The 15,765-nt window shown below is 35.9% G+C and overlaps 1 protein-coding gene across 1 annotated transcript in view; it reads left to right on the forward strand.

Annotated features, from left to right (window-relative positions):
• SNTG1 (syntrophin gamma 1) overlaps positions 1 to 14,339 on the forward strand; it is a 437,638-nt gene extending 423,299 nt beyond the window's left edge. Inside the window, 4 exon segments of the mRNA XM_075213502.1 lie at positions 3,434 to 3,526; positions 5,768 to 5,878; positions 13,846 to 13,971; positions 13,974 to 14,339. Of these exon segments, the coding sequence (XP_075069603.1) occupies positions 3,434 to 3,526; positions 5,768 to 5,878; positions 13,846 to 13,971; positions 13,974 to 14,018 (375 nt within the window). The 3' untranslated portion in view covers positions 14,019 to 14,339.
• Positions 14,340 to 15,765: the final 1,426 nt, after the last annotated feature.

The raw sequence follows: 15,765 nt of genomic DNA on the forward strand, positions 1-15,765 counted from the left end.
TGAGTGGCAAGCAGACAAATCACAGGCCGGCAATATCCTGATACTGTGAGCTCCCAGTGGTGGGGCTGGTAAATTGTAGCCTGGTAGTCAAGCACGCAGCACTGGCCCATGAAGAGTAGTTCATCCTTTGTTATGGGCAAGGGTTATGGAATCCTCACCTAATAAAACCACTTCTCGAGATGCTAGTCTTTAGCAGCCCCCTTTCCGAGGAACTATACACGTTTCACAGTACTCAGTTCCCTCCAGGACTTAAGCTTGGGTAGTAATAGTTGTTGATTTACAATTGCCCGGTGGAGTGGACAGAACACGGTAGGAGATAGGGAGCAACCTTGATGGTATCGTTAAGTAAACTGAGAATCAAACTGGGACTTGCCTGTTGAAGTAGACAGCACATGGTAATAGGTAGTGAGCAATCAGATGGTATAGTGTTGCAAACTAACAATCAGACAGGCAGGGGTCAAACACTGATAGCAGAACAGGTCAGGATACACTGCACACTAGGTCAAGTAGGAATTATCACCAGCATTGGTATGAAGCCAGAAAGAGGTTTATAAAGGCAGCAGCACCAATCAGAAACTGCAGGATGATTAGCTTCATGAGTGTGGTAGATGATTGCACACCTGAGGCTGCCAGACTGAGAGCTGAATGAAGCTTGTAACTATTTACCTAGAAACCAGCTGAATCAGTGAACTGCAGGAATGATCCTACACATAGTAGTAGCAGTAAAGGCACAAATGATCGATCAAACAAACAAGAGAGATCCTTATTTCTTAACATCCTTAAAGTTGTTTTTACATATAGAACACAGGGGCTTATTTTCCAAAGGTTAAAAACCCTTTTATTGGAGAAGGCCTGTGTTTTTGTCAGTAAAAGGTCTTGATTTGTTTTTATATTTTAATTGAGTTACCGCCAAAGATAACCCCTGCTGGTGGAGACTGTTTATCAAGCTTCCAGGCAGTAATCCCTATCCTATTAATGCCATAATTAGATATTACCAGAACGGACACATTAAACAATGCTTTATTATTTTTATCGATTTTATAAAAAAAAGAAAGTTACTTGTTAATTATACAGGCGCCACTGTAGCTCACCAGCGCAGCGCTGCTTCAACTTAACCCACTATTTTCATATCTCCCACTGCCTGGCTCAAGTCAAGATTTGCTCAACCAGAATATTTGAATTTTAGGTGGAAGAAACTGTGTGGCTTTGATGTGCTACAGAGACATCCTTTTAATTCTGCAACTGAAAGGTAGTTTGGTAGCAGTTAAAAATAAATACAATATATTAAAATACTGAAGATGCACTCACCTGGATTTAAGTATATGTACATTCTTTTTTTTCGCTATTTTTCTGTTTTTTTTTCTCTTCTTGTTTTTCTATTTGTTCCTGGGATCAGGATTGGAGCTTTCTCTTCCCTGCCTATATGGGAACCTCCTACTGACAAAGAGGCTTCTGTATTTTAGTAGCCACGGGCTATGTGGACGTATCAACCACAATCACAATGTTGGTCCATTAGGAGTCATCATCATCATCATCATCATCATCATCATCATCATCATCAACATTTATTTATAAATGATGATGATGATGCCAGCAAATTCCGTAGCGCTTTACAATTGGGAACAAACATTAAAAAAACAATACTGAATAATACATACAGACACAGAGGTAAGAGAACCTGCTCGCAAGCTTACAATCTATGGGAGTCCTGTAGTTTATGGGAGCACTGTAGTGAATTATGCACAAGCACAGGCTGTGCATAGATGGACAGCATCCACATAAACTCTACCAGGCCCAATAAGTTCAGTAGGGGTCTGACCAGGGGGCACATGCCATCCAGCCCACCCATGATATGATTGGTACAGCAATGTATGCATAGTGTGATGGCAGGCCATATGATAAGAGTCCTGGGGGTAAATGTATCAAGCTTCGAGTTTCCGTCAGGTTTGAAAAGTGGAGATGTTGCCTATAGCAACCAATTAGATTCTAGCTGTCATTTATTTAGTACATTCTAAAAAACGATAGCTATAATCTGATTGGTTGATATAGGCAACATCTCCACTTTTCAAACCTGCCAGAAACTCGCAGCTTGATACATTTACCACCTGGTCAGAAGTGCATGGGAATAAATATGCCTCCGAATGAACCAAACCTTATCTTAAAAATGTAATTCTACCAATGTGCTAAAACTTTTGCTTGTGCTGTGTAGCAATATTAGTCCGACCCCAACTAGAATGCTATGAAAAGGAGTAGAGTGTGTATATATTAAGAAAACAAATAGAATGTCATTCCAGTGGAATGCTGCCAGAAACAATAAATAACCATGTATATATTTATCTGAACATTATTCCTCCTAGTAACATTTGCTTCCATGCTGAGCATGCTGTGAGTTCCAAGCTAAATCTGAAATCAGTTATTATATTAGTTATTATATTCAGTGGTGTGCACTAGTCTTCTCAAGTCCTTTATCCTTTAAAAGCCCACAAAACCCCCCTCACCAATGCAAACAGTATGTATCAAATGCAAGAGTGTGCAAAAATCCACTCATTTTTTATTTGCATTGTCTACTGATATCTAATTGAATGAATACTTTAAACCCGATACATGGAAAATTATTCTCACCTGTTCCCAAGCTATTGATTTGTTTAAAGCTTAACACTTATTGAATGCCATTGAATACTTTTATCCAGTCAAAATTATGGTACAGTTATAGTACCATTTAAAACCCCAATAATGTGCAATCACGCACATGCCACCCTCTTTGGCGTGGAACATTATACAATTTTTCATTTGTGTATTGTTCTAGCCAATCATGTAAAATACACAAATTAACTTTTGTTTTTACCTGGTAATTAGTTCAAACTGTTAAGCTAAGCATAAATCAGAATAAAGTTGTGTTTGATTTTTAAATATTGTTATTTGCAATTATTTTATTATGTCAAAATATTTATTTTTTCCTCTATCTCAGGCCTCTAGTTCAGGCCTGGCCAACTTGTGGCTCTATAGGCGTTGTGAGATTACAAGCCATAGTAGATTCACAACACTTGGAGAGCCAGAGGTTGGTCAGTCCTGCTCTAGTTATTTAATTTTCTATCTAATCAACCTTTCAAAATGGAAATGAGTAAGGAAATATTAATCCAGTGTCTAAACATATGATGGCGGCCATAATGGCCACATACCCTAAAAAGTTTTCCACCACACCCAGATCAGATGTGTGGACACTGGTATAATATTTACTTACTCATTTACGTTTTAAAACAGTGTTTTACTTACTATACCAAATATTTATAAATGATTATAAAATGCTTGTTGATACGGAATCTAATGTATGTCACCTGTTTTATGGAGATCAAATATGTCTCTATACTAATACTTATTCTTTACGTTTTTATGTACTTCAGTCACCACTAAAAGTGTTATTATATCTTTTTAGTGCAAGACATATGCCTGCGTAATCGAAAGTCATCTAATGGGCCTCACCATTGACTTTGGCATGGGATTCATCTGCTTTGATGCAGCCACAAAGGTAATACATTTGTGCCATTAAAGAGTATAGGTAAATATTGTTATTAACATTAAAATATATCAAAGGTTATTTATTACCGAGCTGAATAACTTACCAGAAATAGTAGATTATATTAGTCCAATACCTTTTATCTCTCTGCAGCAGGTACTTGTAGGTAAACAGTGTTCACAAAATATTCAAACAGATCCGCATCAGTATTGAACAAGCATTAAAAGTTTAATTGATTACAGAAAATGTTACAGAAACATGCCCAACGATCGTTTCAGTGTCACAGAGGAAAATCTGTGACAATGAAACAATCATTGAACATGTTTCTGTAACATTTTCTGTGATCAATTAAACCTTTAATGCTTGTTCAAAGCTGGTGCTAGTCAGTTTGAATTTTTTTTTAACACAGGTTACATATCTATATATATATACATATATATATATATATATATATATATATATATATATATATATATAATATGAGCAGGGTCAGTGACATCACTACAGCTCAATAACCACAGTCTCCACTTTTGCATAATATCCCATCACTACGCTGTTCTAAATTGTGGAAGGGACTTCAGCTTTCTTTAACGGAGTGTGAGGGTAGTGGGAAGATAATACTGTACTTTATAAGAGATTTGCAGTGATGAACACTGACAAGAATATTTTACCTCAATTGTTCATATCTGAAAATTTTAATTTTGGTTTCATATAGTCAGTTAAGTAATCAAATTCAACTTTTAAGTTAACAGAATGGAAATAGGTTTAAATCACACATATTTTTATTATTTAGGTCTAATGCTATATACCAAATTTCCATTTAGTTTGGTATAATTTGTCAGGATTTTAAATGTATTTATTCACATTTATTTGTATAACACCACGTTATTATGCAGTACTTTCCAGCTCCTTGCATGATATATGTTACCTCCTATTTCCAATGAAAAAAAAATCTGTTTTCAAACAATTTCCTGCAGAAAACAAGTGGATTTGTGTTGTCTTCTAGTCATTTAATAAGCCTACCTTAATGGAGTTTCATGCATTTGTGGTATTAAATATGTATGGCTCTGTTTAGAGGGTGGGTTGAAATTCATAATATTAATTTAATAATATTCCCATTTATTAAACAGGCCTGGTTTCACGAATCCAGCCCAGACATCACACAAATAGGCTTATTTCCAACCATAAGTAACACTTATATTTAATAAATAGACCTTTTTCTCTTTAACTAGCTACAACATTAAATAGCATTTGCATTTACAAAATAAGCCCTTTTCCCACAACCAGCCCAACATTAAATTAATAACATTCACATTTAGGAAATAGACCTATTTCCCCCCAAACAGTCCTAACATAAAATTAAAAGCATTCACATTTAATAGGCCTATTTCTGCAAAGGACCCCCAATATTACATTATTAACTCCCACATTTAATACAGAGACCATATGTTGTATTATAAACCTTTACAGTACATTAATAGTCTCCACATTACATTAATACACCCCCCATACACATACTTACCCACTCTGCAGTCTCACTCATACTTACTCAGAGTCACTCCACTTACGTCATTGCTGGACCACCTCTTCCCACTCTGACTGTCTGATACATAGCTGTGCGTAAACTCACTATCTTTTCAGCTGGCTTCAAAAGGGCCTATAGGTCTTTGAAAGTAGCCTAAATGGGTTATTGAGGAAACAAGTTAAAACATTGTTTTTTCTCCATGTAACAGAACATTAAACAATAGTGGAAAGTGAGATTAACCAACTCTTTTTTTTAACATAACTAATATGAAATAAAAAGACATTTCCAGATGTCTTCCTCCTAGGTAGAGTAATATATTGTAAAAAAAAAGAACATTTGACGGTGATTGTAAGGTCACAAAAATATACCCAGTCAGTTTTAAATTCTAAAACTGGCTGAATGCTAGAAAAAAAGTTTTTTCTGATTACCTATGCCCTTTATAAAAGTCTAAATAGCTTACTATTTATTCATATTGTGGAGACAATAATAGGCTGTGACTGCTGTTTGCTGAGCAGATTTTTAAGAGCTTTTCATTTTAATATCTATTCATGTTAATTTACCATTTCAGAAAATTGTGTGAATATATGTGTGTGGTTATAAAAGGGAAAAAAACACCGCCTAAGACAAGAAGGCTTTTAATATTCCATTATTACATTCCAAATGGCCATGTGCCTTTTTCTGGATGCTGAATCTCTGTCTTTCTCTCTTTTTGATGTTTTATTTCTAAGGCTATTCTTTGGAGGTATAAGTTTTCTCACCTGAAAGGCTCTTCAGATGATGGCAAAAGTAAAATAAAGTTTTTGTTCCAGAATCAAGATACAAAACAAATTGAAGCAAAGGTAAATGGACTTATGTTTATCTTAATGTTTATCTTAATGTTACACATTTTTTTTAAATAAAGTGAATCTGTACAACGCTACAATTACAAATATATCATTGCGTAATGCAAAATGCCAAAAATGTTCTGAATTATTTTTATTTTAATTGAACAGTAATTTCTGTTTTCAGTACTGGCAAAATACAGTCACATTTGAATATTTTGCCATCATTTTGAGTTGGTCAATACATATATTGATGAGGTTTCAAGAATAATATTTTTTATTGGCCAACAGTAAAGAGAAAATGCACTCTGAGCTTTCAGTACACGGTGGTTTCTTGATTATATAAAGTAAAGTAAAACACATATGTTGCATGCAATACAGCTGTTATTGATGAAACAACTAGTTCATTCCTGCAGTTCACTAACTGTATATATATGTGATCATGGTGTCTTAGAGTACTATTCTGCTCTAGCTGGTCCGTTACCCTTAGATTATTCTGCAACACGATAACTGTGGTGGTAATAAGAGACTACTTCAAATAAGTTATAACATTTTGTTTTGTTTGTATCCTACGGTTTTTAATAATAATTACAGAGGAAAAATCACATCATAATCAGCATTACATGTCCATTTATTGGTAGTGACATCATTATATCAAGATAAAAAAACAGGAAACAAATTTGTGTATAACGAACAATAATATGATGTATATTATATACTGTTCATCTAGGACAATGAAGAGGGCAACCCACTAAACATGGTGTGCTTCACATGTATCAAATGGGCCGAACAGCACTTTTGTTTTGCTTTACAAAACAATGAACTTGAAGGATATAAAGAATATATTTTGCTACTATTTTACTTGCAGTTACTATGTGATATAAGTGCTGCAGACTTTTCCTGAGCACTTGAGAAACACTAGTCGGTGTTGAGTATGCCAAAAGTATCACTGATATTTACTAAAATGTACAGTAGTAGTAATACCAAGTAATATGTAATGTGTAGCTGTAATATGTAATGTCTACTCTATTGTCCTTTGTGACATTGTACTCTCCTGACTTACTGCTTATCTACCTTGCCAACTATTCTGTTTCTGTCTCTACACCTGACTCTAGATCCTCTCCTCTTCTTTTACCTGTCAGCATACCCTAAGAATCCATTTTTGGCCCCCTTCTCTCTCTCCACCTCCTCACATTGTAATCTTACCAGCTCCTTTGGCCTTTCGTATCACTAGTAGGATGATACCTAAACTTATCTCTTCTCCCCTGTCCTAAGCCCCACAATCTTCTCCTCTTCCAATTACAGCACTACCCTCTCCTCAGCCTCTCAAGACCACTGCCAAGGTGTCATCCTTCACTCTTCTTCTCCTTCACTCCCCACATTCAGTCCTTCTCCCAATCCTGTTGCTCCACTTTCATAACATCTCCAGGATTCGCCGTTTCTCACCATGGAATCAACTAACGCTCTCATTCACTTCTTTGTTACCTCTTGCCTACAGCCATGGCCAAAAGTTTTGAGAATGACACAAGTATTGGTTTTCACAAACTTTGCTGCTTCAGTGTTTTTAGACCTTTTTGTCAGATGTTGCTATGGTATACTGAAGTAAAATTACAAGCATTTTGTAAGTGTCAAACGCTTTTATTGACAATTACATTAAGTTTATGCAAAGAGTCAATATTTGCAATGTTGACCCTTCTTTTTAAGACCTCTGCAATTCGCCCTGGCATGCTGTCAATCAACTTCTGGGCACATACTGACTGATGGCCGCCCATTCTTGCCTAATCAGTGCTTGGAGTTTGTCAGAATTTGTGGGTTTTTGTCTGTCCACCCTCCTCTTGATGATTGACCACAAGTTTTTAATGGGATTAAGGTCTGGGGAGTTTCCTGGCCATGGACCCAAAATTTCAATGTTTTGATCCCCGAGTCATTTAGTTATCACTTTTGCCTTATGGAAAGGTGCTCCATCATGCTGTAAAAGGCATTGTTCATCACCAAACTCTTCTTGGATTATTGTGAGAAGTTGCTCTAGGAGGATGTTTTGGTACCATTCTTTATTTATGGCTGTGTTCTTAGGCAAAATTGTGAGCGATCCTACTCCCACCAGTGCAGAGCTTGTTCAGGAATGGCAGCAGGCAGGTGTGAGTGCATCTGCACGCACAGTGAGGCGTAGACTTTTGGAGGATGGCCTGGTGTCCAGAAGGCCAGCAAAGAAGCAACTTCTTTGCTGGTCTTCTTTACACCAGGCTATCCTTCCTTGTGATTGAGCCCACTCCCTTGGCTGAGAAGCAACCCCACACATGAATGTTTTACGGAGGATGTTTTACTGTTGGCATGACACAGGACTGATGGTAGCGCTCCCCTTTCCTTCTCTGGACAAGCATTTTTCCACATGCCCCAAACAATCTGAAAGGGGATTCATCAGAGAAAATGACTTTACCCTAGTCTTCAGTAGTCCAATTCCTGTACCTTTTGCAGAATATCAGTCTGTCCCTGATGTATTTCATAGAGAGCCGTGGCTTCTTTGCTGGCCTCCTTGACACCAGGCCATCCTCCAAAAGTGTTCGCCTCAGTGTGCAGCAGATACACTCACACCTGCCTGCTGCCTTTCCTGAGCAAGCCACTGGTGGTGCCTCGATCCCACAGCTGCATCAACTTTTAGGAGACAGTCCTGGCGCTTGCTGGACATTCTTGGGCACTCTGAAGCCTTCTTCACAGCTATTGAACATCTCTCCTTGAAGTTATTGATGATCCAATAAATGGTTGATTTAGGTGCAATCTTACTAACAGCAATATCCTTGCCTGTGAAGCCCTTTTTGTGCAAAGCAATGATGACTGTGTTTCCTTGCAGGCAACCATGGTTAACAGAGGAAGAACAATGATTTCAAGCACCACCCTCCTTCCAGTCTGTTATTCTAACTCAATCAGCATGACAGAGGGATCTTCAGCCTTGTCCTCATCAACACTCTCACCTGTGTTAACGAGAGAATCACTGACCTGATGTCAGCTGGTCCTTTTGTGGCAGGGCTAAAATTCAGTGGAAATGTAGTTTTTGGGATAACGTTCATTGTCATTACAAAGAAGGAATTTGAAATTAATTGCAATTCATCTGATCACTCTTCATGACATTCTGGAGTATATGCAAATTGCCATCATAAAAACAAAAAAGGCAGAGAAATTTGTGAAAAATAATATTTGTGTCATTTTCAAAGCTTTTGGCCATGACTGTAGACTGCTGTAACTTCCTCATCTCTGACCTACTTCATTTTGTTCTTTAATCCACTGTCTGACTTATTTTTGTCTCTCACCACCCGGATGCCTCACTCTGTCAATCAGTACACTGACTCCCTATCTTCTAAAGAATGAAGTTCAAATTCCTGATCCACATCTACAAAGCCCACAACTTCAACCTAATTTCTACCCATTCGCCATCTTGTTCCCTTTGCTCTGTCAAAGATTGCCACCTCACTTGCACACTGATTACCAATTTACACTCCCTCCTCAAAGAATTATGCTAAGATGTACCCCACCTGTGGAATCTACTCCCATTCCCTATTAGTCTTTCCACTAGTCTGCAGGGCTTCAAAACTAAAATCTCATCTCTTAATTAGAGCCCACCAGCTCTCCTATTAAATATTCTGCTTCTGCAATTGCCTCTACTCCCCCACTCAGTGTTACCCTATTTGTATGTTCCCCTTCACTCTAGGATGTAAGCTCTGACAAGCAGTGCCCTATTTGCTCCTTTCAACAATTGCAATATAAATCCAGTGCAGATGGACTCAGAAATGATAAAAAGAAAAACACAGTGTGAATCATCCAATTAAATGTATTCATTTTATTAATAAAATGTATTAGTGTTTGAATATAGTGCACTCACCTGTACAGTGCTGAAAAATCTATTTTGTCAATAATCTCAGTGAAAACTTCTGCTTATTTCTAAAAATGTGATAGCAGATTTAGATTTGGGTAGATCATGTCCTAGATCAACTTTTAATGTCAGAGTAAAAATCAAGTATTTGCGTCCTACATGTAAAAACAGCCAGTATTTTCCTTATGTGCAAAATAATAAACTTATTTGCACCCCTTGCATTGCAACATGGTTTTGCCAAGGTTCAAAGTTACTAATATTTTTGCTTTACTTTTCTTAATGAATTAGGTCGACTGTTTATAAAAGTGTATTGACCATGAGCTGTGCCTAATTGGATACAGCGCTATAGTCTGAAATTAACTGATATAACATGCAACTTTCGCAAGAAAAAAGGCATACGCTTATCCGGACTCCTTGGTGCTTTTTTAGATCACGTATATTTAATAGTATGGAGAATGATGTAACGCCTTAATAGATTCTTTACTCACAACAACAACAAAAATGTATCCACAATCATATGAGAATAACGTCAGCGGACAGATTTTGCTTTATCCGCAATATAGACGTCACTGATGTAGCTATTTCATCTGTACAAACAACTCAATTCTTGTGGAAGCTTGATTAGCAGCAGTTCATAGGCTGCAAAGAAAGCGATCTTGGAGTCTGCCGTCAGTAGTGATAATCTGTCATTAGGGATGCTTCCAAAAGGTCCATAGCACAGTGGAATAATTAGGCAGCTGACATGCTGCAAAACTCCCTCAGTGGAATTCCCAAAATAAGTGCATGTAATCAAAATTATGAAGATCAAATTCTATCAAATCATTCACAGTCTAGCAACAAAATAAAACATGAATATACTAGTGTGTAACTGTAATATTACTGACGCGTTTCGTTATAGTTAATATAACTTCACCAGAGGATACTGCATGGCATTCACCTTAAAGTGATTAAAATTTTCACCCAATCAATATCTTGTCTGATCCAAACAGAATGAAATAGATGATCTTTCTTCTCAAATGAACAGCAAAATATATTGTAGTTCCTTAATAAATGGTAGATCACTCACATACAACCAGCAGAATTAAGAAATGCTATGATACATTAATGACCTACTTATATGAGAACATTGGTTTTATATGTGAAAACTAACAAAATATAAAGATTTTCTGACCACCCAATGTACCAATAGAAACAGATCTTTAAATATATATGATAAAACTTTTTCAATTTATACCACTTTTCCTGAAGAAGTGAGTTGATGTCTCCTGAAACAAATAGAAAGTGGATTTACTCTGCAAAAAGTTATTTTTACATGAAATCTATCTGGACTGAATTCTCAATGCATGACCTGCTACTGCTGGTTGTATGTGAGCGTTCTACCATTTATTATGACACCTAACCTGTAAAGACCCATATTAAATATTATGAAATTAGCACATACAGACACACACACACTGTATAAAATTAATTTATTTACTTGATTTGTTTGTGTTCTTTATTGTACATCAAATTACTATGAAATCTTCCTCTTCTATCTTTTCCTCCTCCTTCTTCTTTACCTCAGTGTTTCATCTTCTTTTCTTCTTAGTAAACCAATGTTTATTTAAAAAAAAGACACCCTGACGAAGAGACTCTTCCTAGTAGAGCCATGACATAGACAGCATGCCAGTGGACTGTCTGCAAGTGACAAAATGTTTGGTTGGCTTGAGCATGAAAAAGCCATTCTGATTGGCTACATGCATATAGACTCCCGCATGGGGTATCAATGAACATCATTCATATCCTCTGTGGAGTCTGTAAGAACAGACTGGGGCTGAGTCCCACTATGACAAGGGGTGGCAGGGGAACCACACTTTGTGAATCTCCCTGCTATAGTGTTACTAGCACTGCTTAACATTGCCTACACATTATTATGGCTGGTTACAGGTAATGTAGAGGTGGGGGGACAAAAACCATGTGGACTACTCAGAATAGGGAGCATCTCAGCGGGATGTACCACACTTATGTGTGCATGCTTTTAATGTATTTAGATTGCACATGCATTTCCCCTGTCCACATATTTAGGCAGAGGGGTCTACAAGTGCAAATTGCAAGGAGAACAAAATTCCACTGTTGCAATGATCAATATATGGGGCTAGCTCACAACTTTTAGCTTAGGGAGAAGCACACCACGCTGGCCCATGAGCAGCAACCCATCCTTAAAAGGTAGATTTAGCTAAGAAACACAAGGACTGATTTATCAGAAGGTGAAGCCCATTTGTCGGAGAAAACAAGTATTGCAAAACATGTAGTATAAGGAGAAAGGGCTTATTTTCCCTTTCTCATATATATTAATGAGGTTACTGCTGAAGATAACCTTCATCGGGGGAGTTTATTTATTAAGCATCATTGGTTCTCTTTGTTCTGGTAATGCCATCCTCAGATGGTGACCTACAGGGGCATTGATAAAAAGAAAATAAACTTTAAAATAAAGTGTAAAGAAAACAGACATTTTATATAAGTTAGTTATGATTTATATTTTACAGTTTCTTTATCTGAAATGCTATTTTTTTAAATTATTATTATTATTACTAATGATAATACATTTAAGTACAACCTATAAAAATATGCATTTACCTAAATTAAATATAATGTAATTTTTTCTCTTTCTTTCCTCTCTCTTCTTTGTCTTCACTCCAAGAAAAGATGTCTCTGGGGTGGAATATAACTATGAGATTGGCAGTAGGGGTGTCTCTAGAGGCGGATTGGCCATAGACCATGCTGTCTCCAGAGGCTGTCGAATGTCTTTTTGGGACATTAAAAAAAATCAAAAAAGGCCCCAACCAGACCAGATGCTGGGGGTGGGGGCAGTGTGGTACTAGATGGTGATACCTCTGCACACATCATTTAGAGTATGAATGTTCATATCCTTGGCACAGGAATATAGATATCAAAGTACATGATTGTTTTTACCATAGCATGCATATCAAAATATTTACTTTAATCTTGCAATAAGTACATTCCTCTTTATCAAGCCATACATGCCAATTATATGCTTATGATCTCTTATAAACTTCTTTTGGCAGCAGGCTATGTGCTCAAACTAATGTAACACATTATTATTATTATTATTATTATTATTATTATTATTATTATTATTATTTTATTTTGCACGGATGCAGACTTTTCCTTATAATCACTTTTCCCGAATCATTCAGAACTGTTTGTATTTTTGCAGGTGTAACCATGTTTTATTGGAGTATTAACTGCAATTGGTAATTTGTAATTTTGTAACAAATTTTGACTATTTGTGTTAACATAAGGTTCATATTCCCTGATGCAATAGCATATTTTATATGTTTGGATATACTAAGTTATGCTGTTCTTTTAATTATCATATGTGAACTATGTAATATTTCCAATTTATATTTTATTACCTTATTCATTTTTGAACAAAGAAGTGACAGGGCACACATTTCAGGCTAATCATATAAGTCTGTAGATTTACTTTTACGTTTTGTGGACTTTTGGTTACAGATTTTAAAGTTATATTAGGTTATGCTGCGACATATGTTCCAACATATTATTTTTTTAACCATAATTCAGTTTTGCTGGCATCCTTGGTTTCACTTTGTGCAACCAAGGTTCTTTGTGAGCAGGTTTTTAATACTCAATTGACAGTGACTGAACTTTGACATTTTCCATTGTAGTATTTTCTCATATTTGCAGATCAACGTGTCTCATATATTTCATTGTGCTTCACACTATCATTACTAAGAAACAGACTCACCTAAGCCAAAAATCAGTGCATTCACTGAGCGATGGGTATAAATATATTATCTTCTACTATTAGTCTTTTGTGACAAAAAGAGGCTGACTGTGATGTTCTTCAACGGATTACTGGAAGGAAGTTTGCAGTGTTTAGGAATCACAATTTTATCTCAAATATATTTCATTCTGATAAGTTCCTAAACTTTTTACATATTTACTTTCAATGTTTTTAGTAGATTTTATACACAGTAACTAATTTGTTTTAGGAGAATTTAAAATGTCTTAAGATTTGAAAACATTTTGCTTAGTTATGAATTTTTACTATTGAGTTATTTTTTGTTTTTTATTTTTTGTGTCCTTTTATCTACAGGAGCTGGAATTTTCCAACCTTTTCGCAGTTCTTCACTGTATTCATTCATTCTTTGCTGCTAAAGTCGCTTGTTTGGACCCTCTTTTTCTTGACAGCCAGGGGGCGGCTTCTGTATCAACTTCTTGTACCGCACCACAGCGGATGTTTGTAAAATGAAGTATTCAATACACTAAAGAAATGCACTCACCTACTGAGGATGCTCAGTGAATGAATATTTATTGAACGCGGACAGCCTGAATTGGGGGATCTGGGACTCTAACTCTGGAGATCTGAATGGTTGCTGATTTATTTTTTAAGCAGTAGAAAATCATTATTGATTCAGATGATTACCCACTGTTCAGTCCAGAATTTATTTACAGCTGGAAAAGAAAAGGACATACCTGTGGGTGTTACCATAGCCCAGGAAATTAAGGACAATTTTTTTTTATTCTGTGTTTTAATGTTAGTGTTCAAAAAGAGTATATATGAAATAATAAAAAATATGGCAACATGAATTTAGCACTTAAATTTCTAAAACTGCAAATTGAAAGTGCCAAAACCGAGATGATTCCTGACAGTATTTTGTGGATGCAATATATGTTGCTAATGTAACAAGTGAAGAAATAATTATATGAGAAACCATAATGACATAGCAAAAAATACCATAGGAAACAAAGCAAAGTGCCCATATTATGTTGCTATTCTGACAATGGAATATATTTTGTATAAGAGCTTTCATTTTATGTCCTGATGTTAAGGTAAGGAAAAACCATTTTAAACAACTAAAAATCTCTTAGAACTGTGCTATGATTTTTTATGTTCTGCATTGTTTCGACATTCATTTGTTTTTGCACACTATTTTATTTCTACAGTACTTGAGACATAAAAGCCATACAGACATTTGATAAAATGTACAATGTTCAGCTGCTTTATTTAACAATCTAACATATGTTTACTGGTTCTTAAACTGAATACTTAGAGTATTAACCAATGTAAGCGGCTTGTAGAGCCCTTTATAATTGAACTTGTGTGGATTAACCAAAGGCTGAGTAATACTGATTGATCCAGATGTGCTCTTTTGAATTCCTTTAAACTAATTTTTAGGGTTACAAAAAGTCTATGTTCTATCATTTGTTCTAGCATTAAAGTCTGATTTTTTTTTTATCGGTCTATAGCTAAATAACAGCATAAAATACACATGTAGGACCTCAGTTATAGTTGGACATAAGATGTTCTGATAACGTATATGTAAAAATACATCTGTATTTTGAGTTTCATGTACCTTAAAATATGTCCAACTTAAAATCTAGTGTTTAGATCTGTCTGAATCAGAGATAATGTCAACTTCTTCCACAGGCCAAACTGTTGGTATGACACGGTGAAGATGTGTCAATAATAACTGCCATAAGTCTTATTTTTAAAATAAATTATCAATAACTTAAAACATGAGCCCCCACTAACACGTAAAATTGATGACTAGCATGTAGTCCCCTTGACATAGTGGGAGCCAGCACCAGCTGGTCAGCACGGACCTCTTTGGGGAGGGGACAAAAACAAGCTTTGCCCACAGATAATTCACAGATTACCAGTACTGTGATGAAAAGCTCTAGTCTTCTCCTCAATGACCCTGGGTATGGGGTAATGAAAAAAAATCAGTACCCTGTACTGGCAACTTTGCCTTCTAGTTGTCACAGTATAATGGGAATGGGGGGCACTGAGATCCTTCTGTCATTATACTAATACAGTATAAATAAATTATAAACTGACACACAAGGGTTAAATTTTTTTTTATTGAAATAAGACTCCCCCCAAAAACCCTTATTTTCCAATACATAAAACAAAAACTAATTCTGAATCGACACAGTCAAGTGGTAAATTTATATAATAATATATTGTATAATATAATAATGTATAAAATAGAAAAGAAAAACAAAGTATTAT

Source organism: Mixophyes fleayi, chromosome 5 (genome assembly GCF_038048845.1).
Source record: "Mixophyes fleayi isolate aMixFle1 chromosome 5, aMixFle1.hap1, whole genome shotgun sequence".
Lineage (NCBI taxonomy): Eukaryota > Metazoa > Chordata > Amphibia > Anura > Limnodynastidae > Mixophyes > Mixophyes fleayi.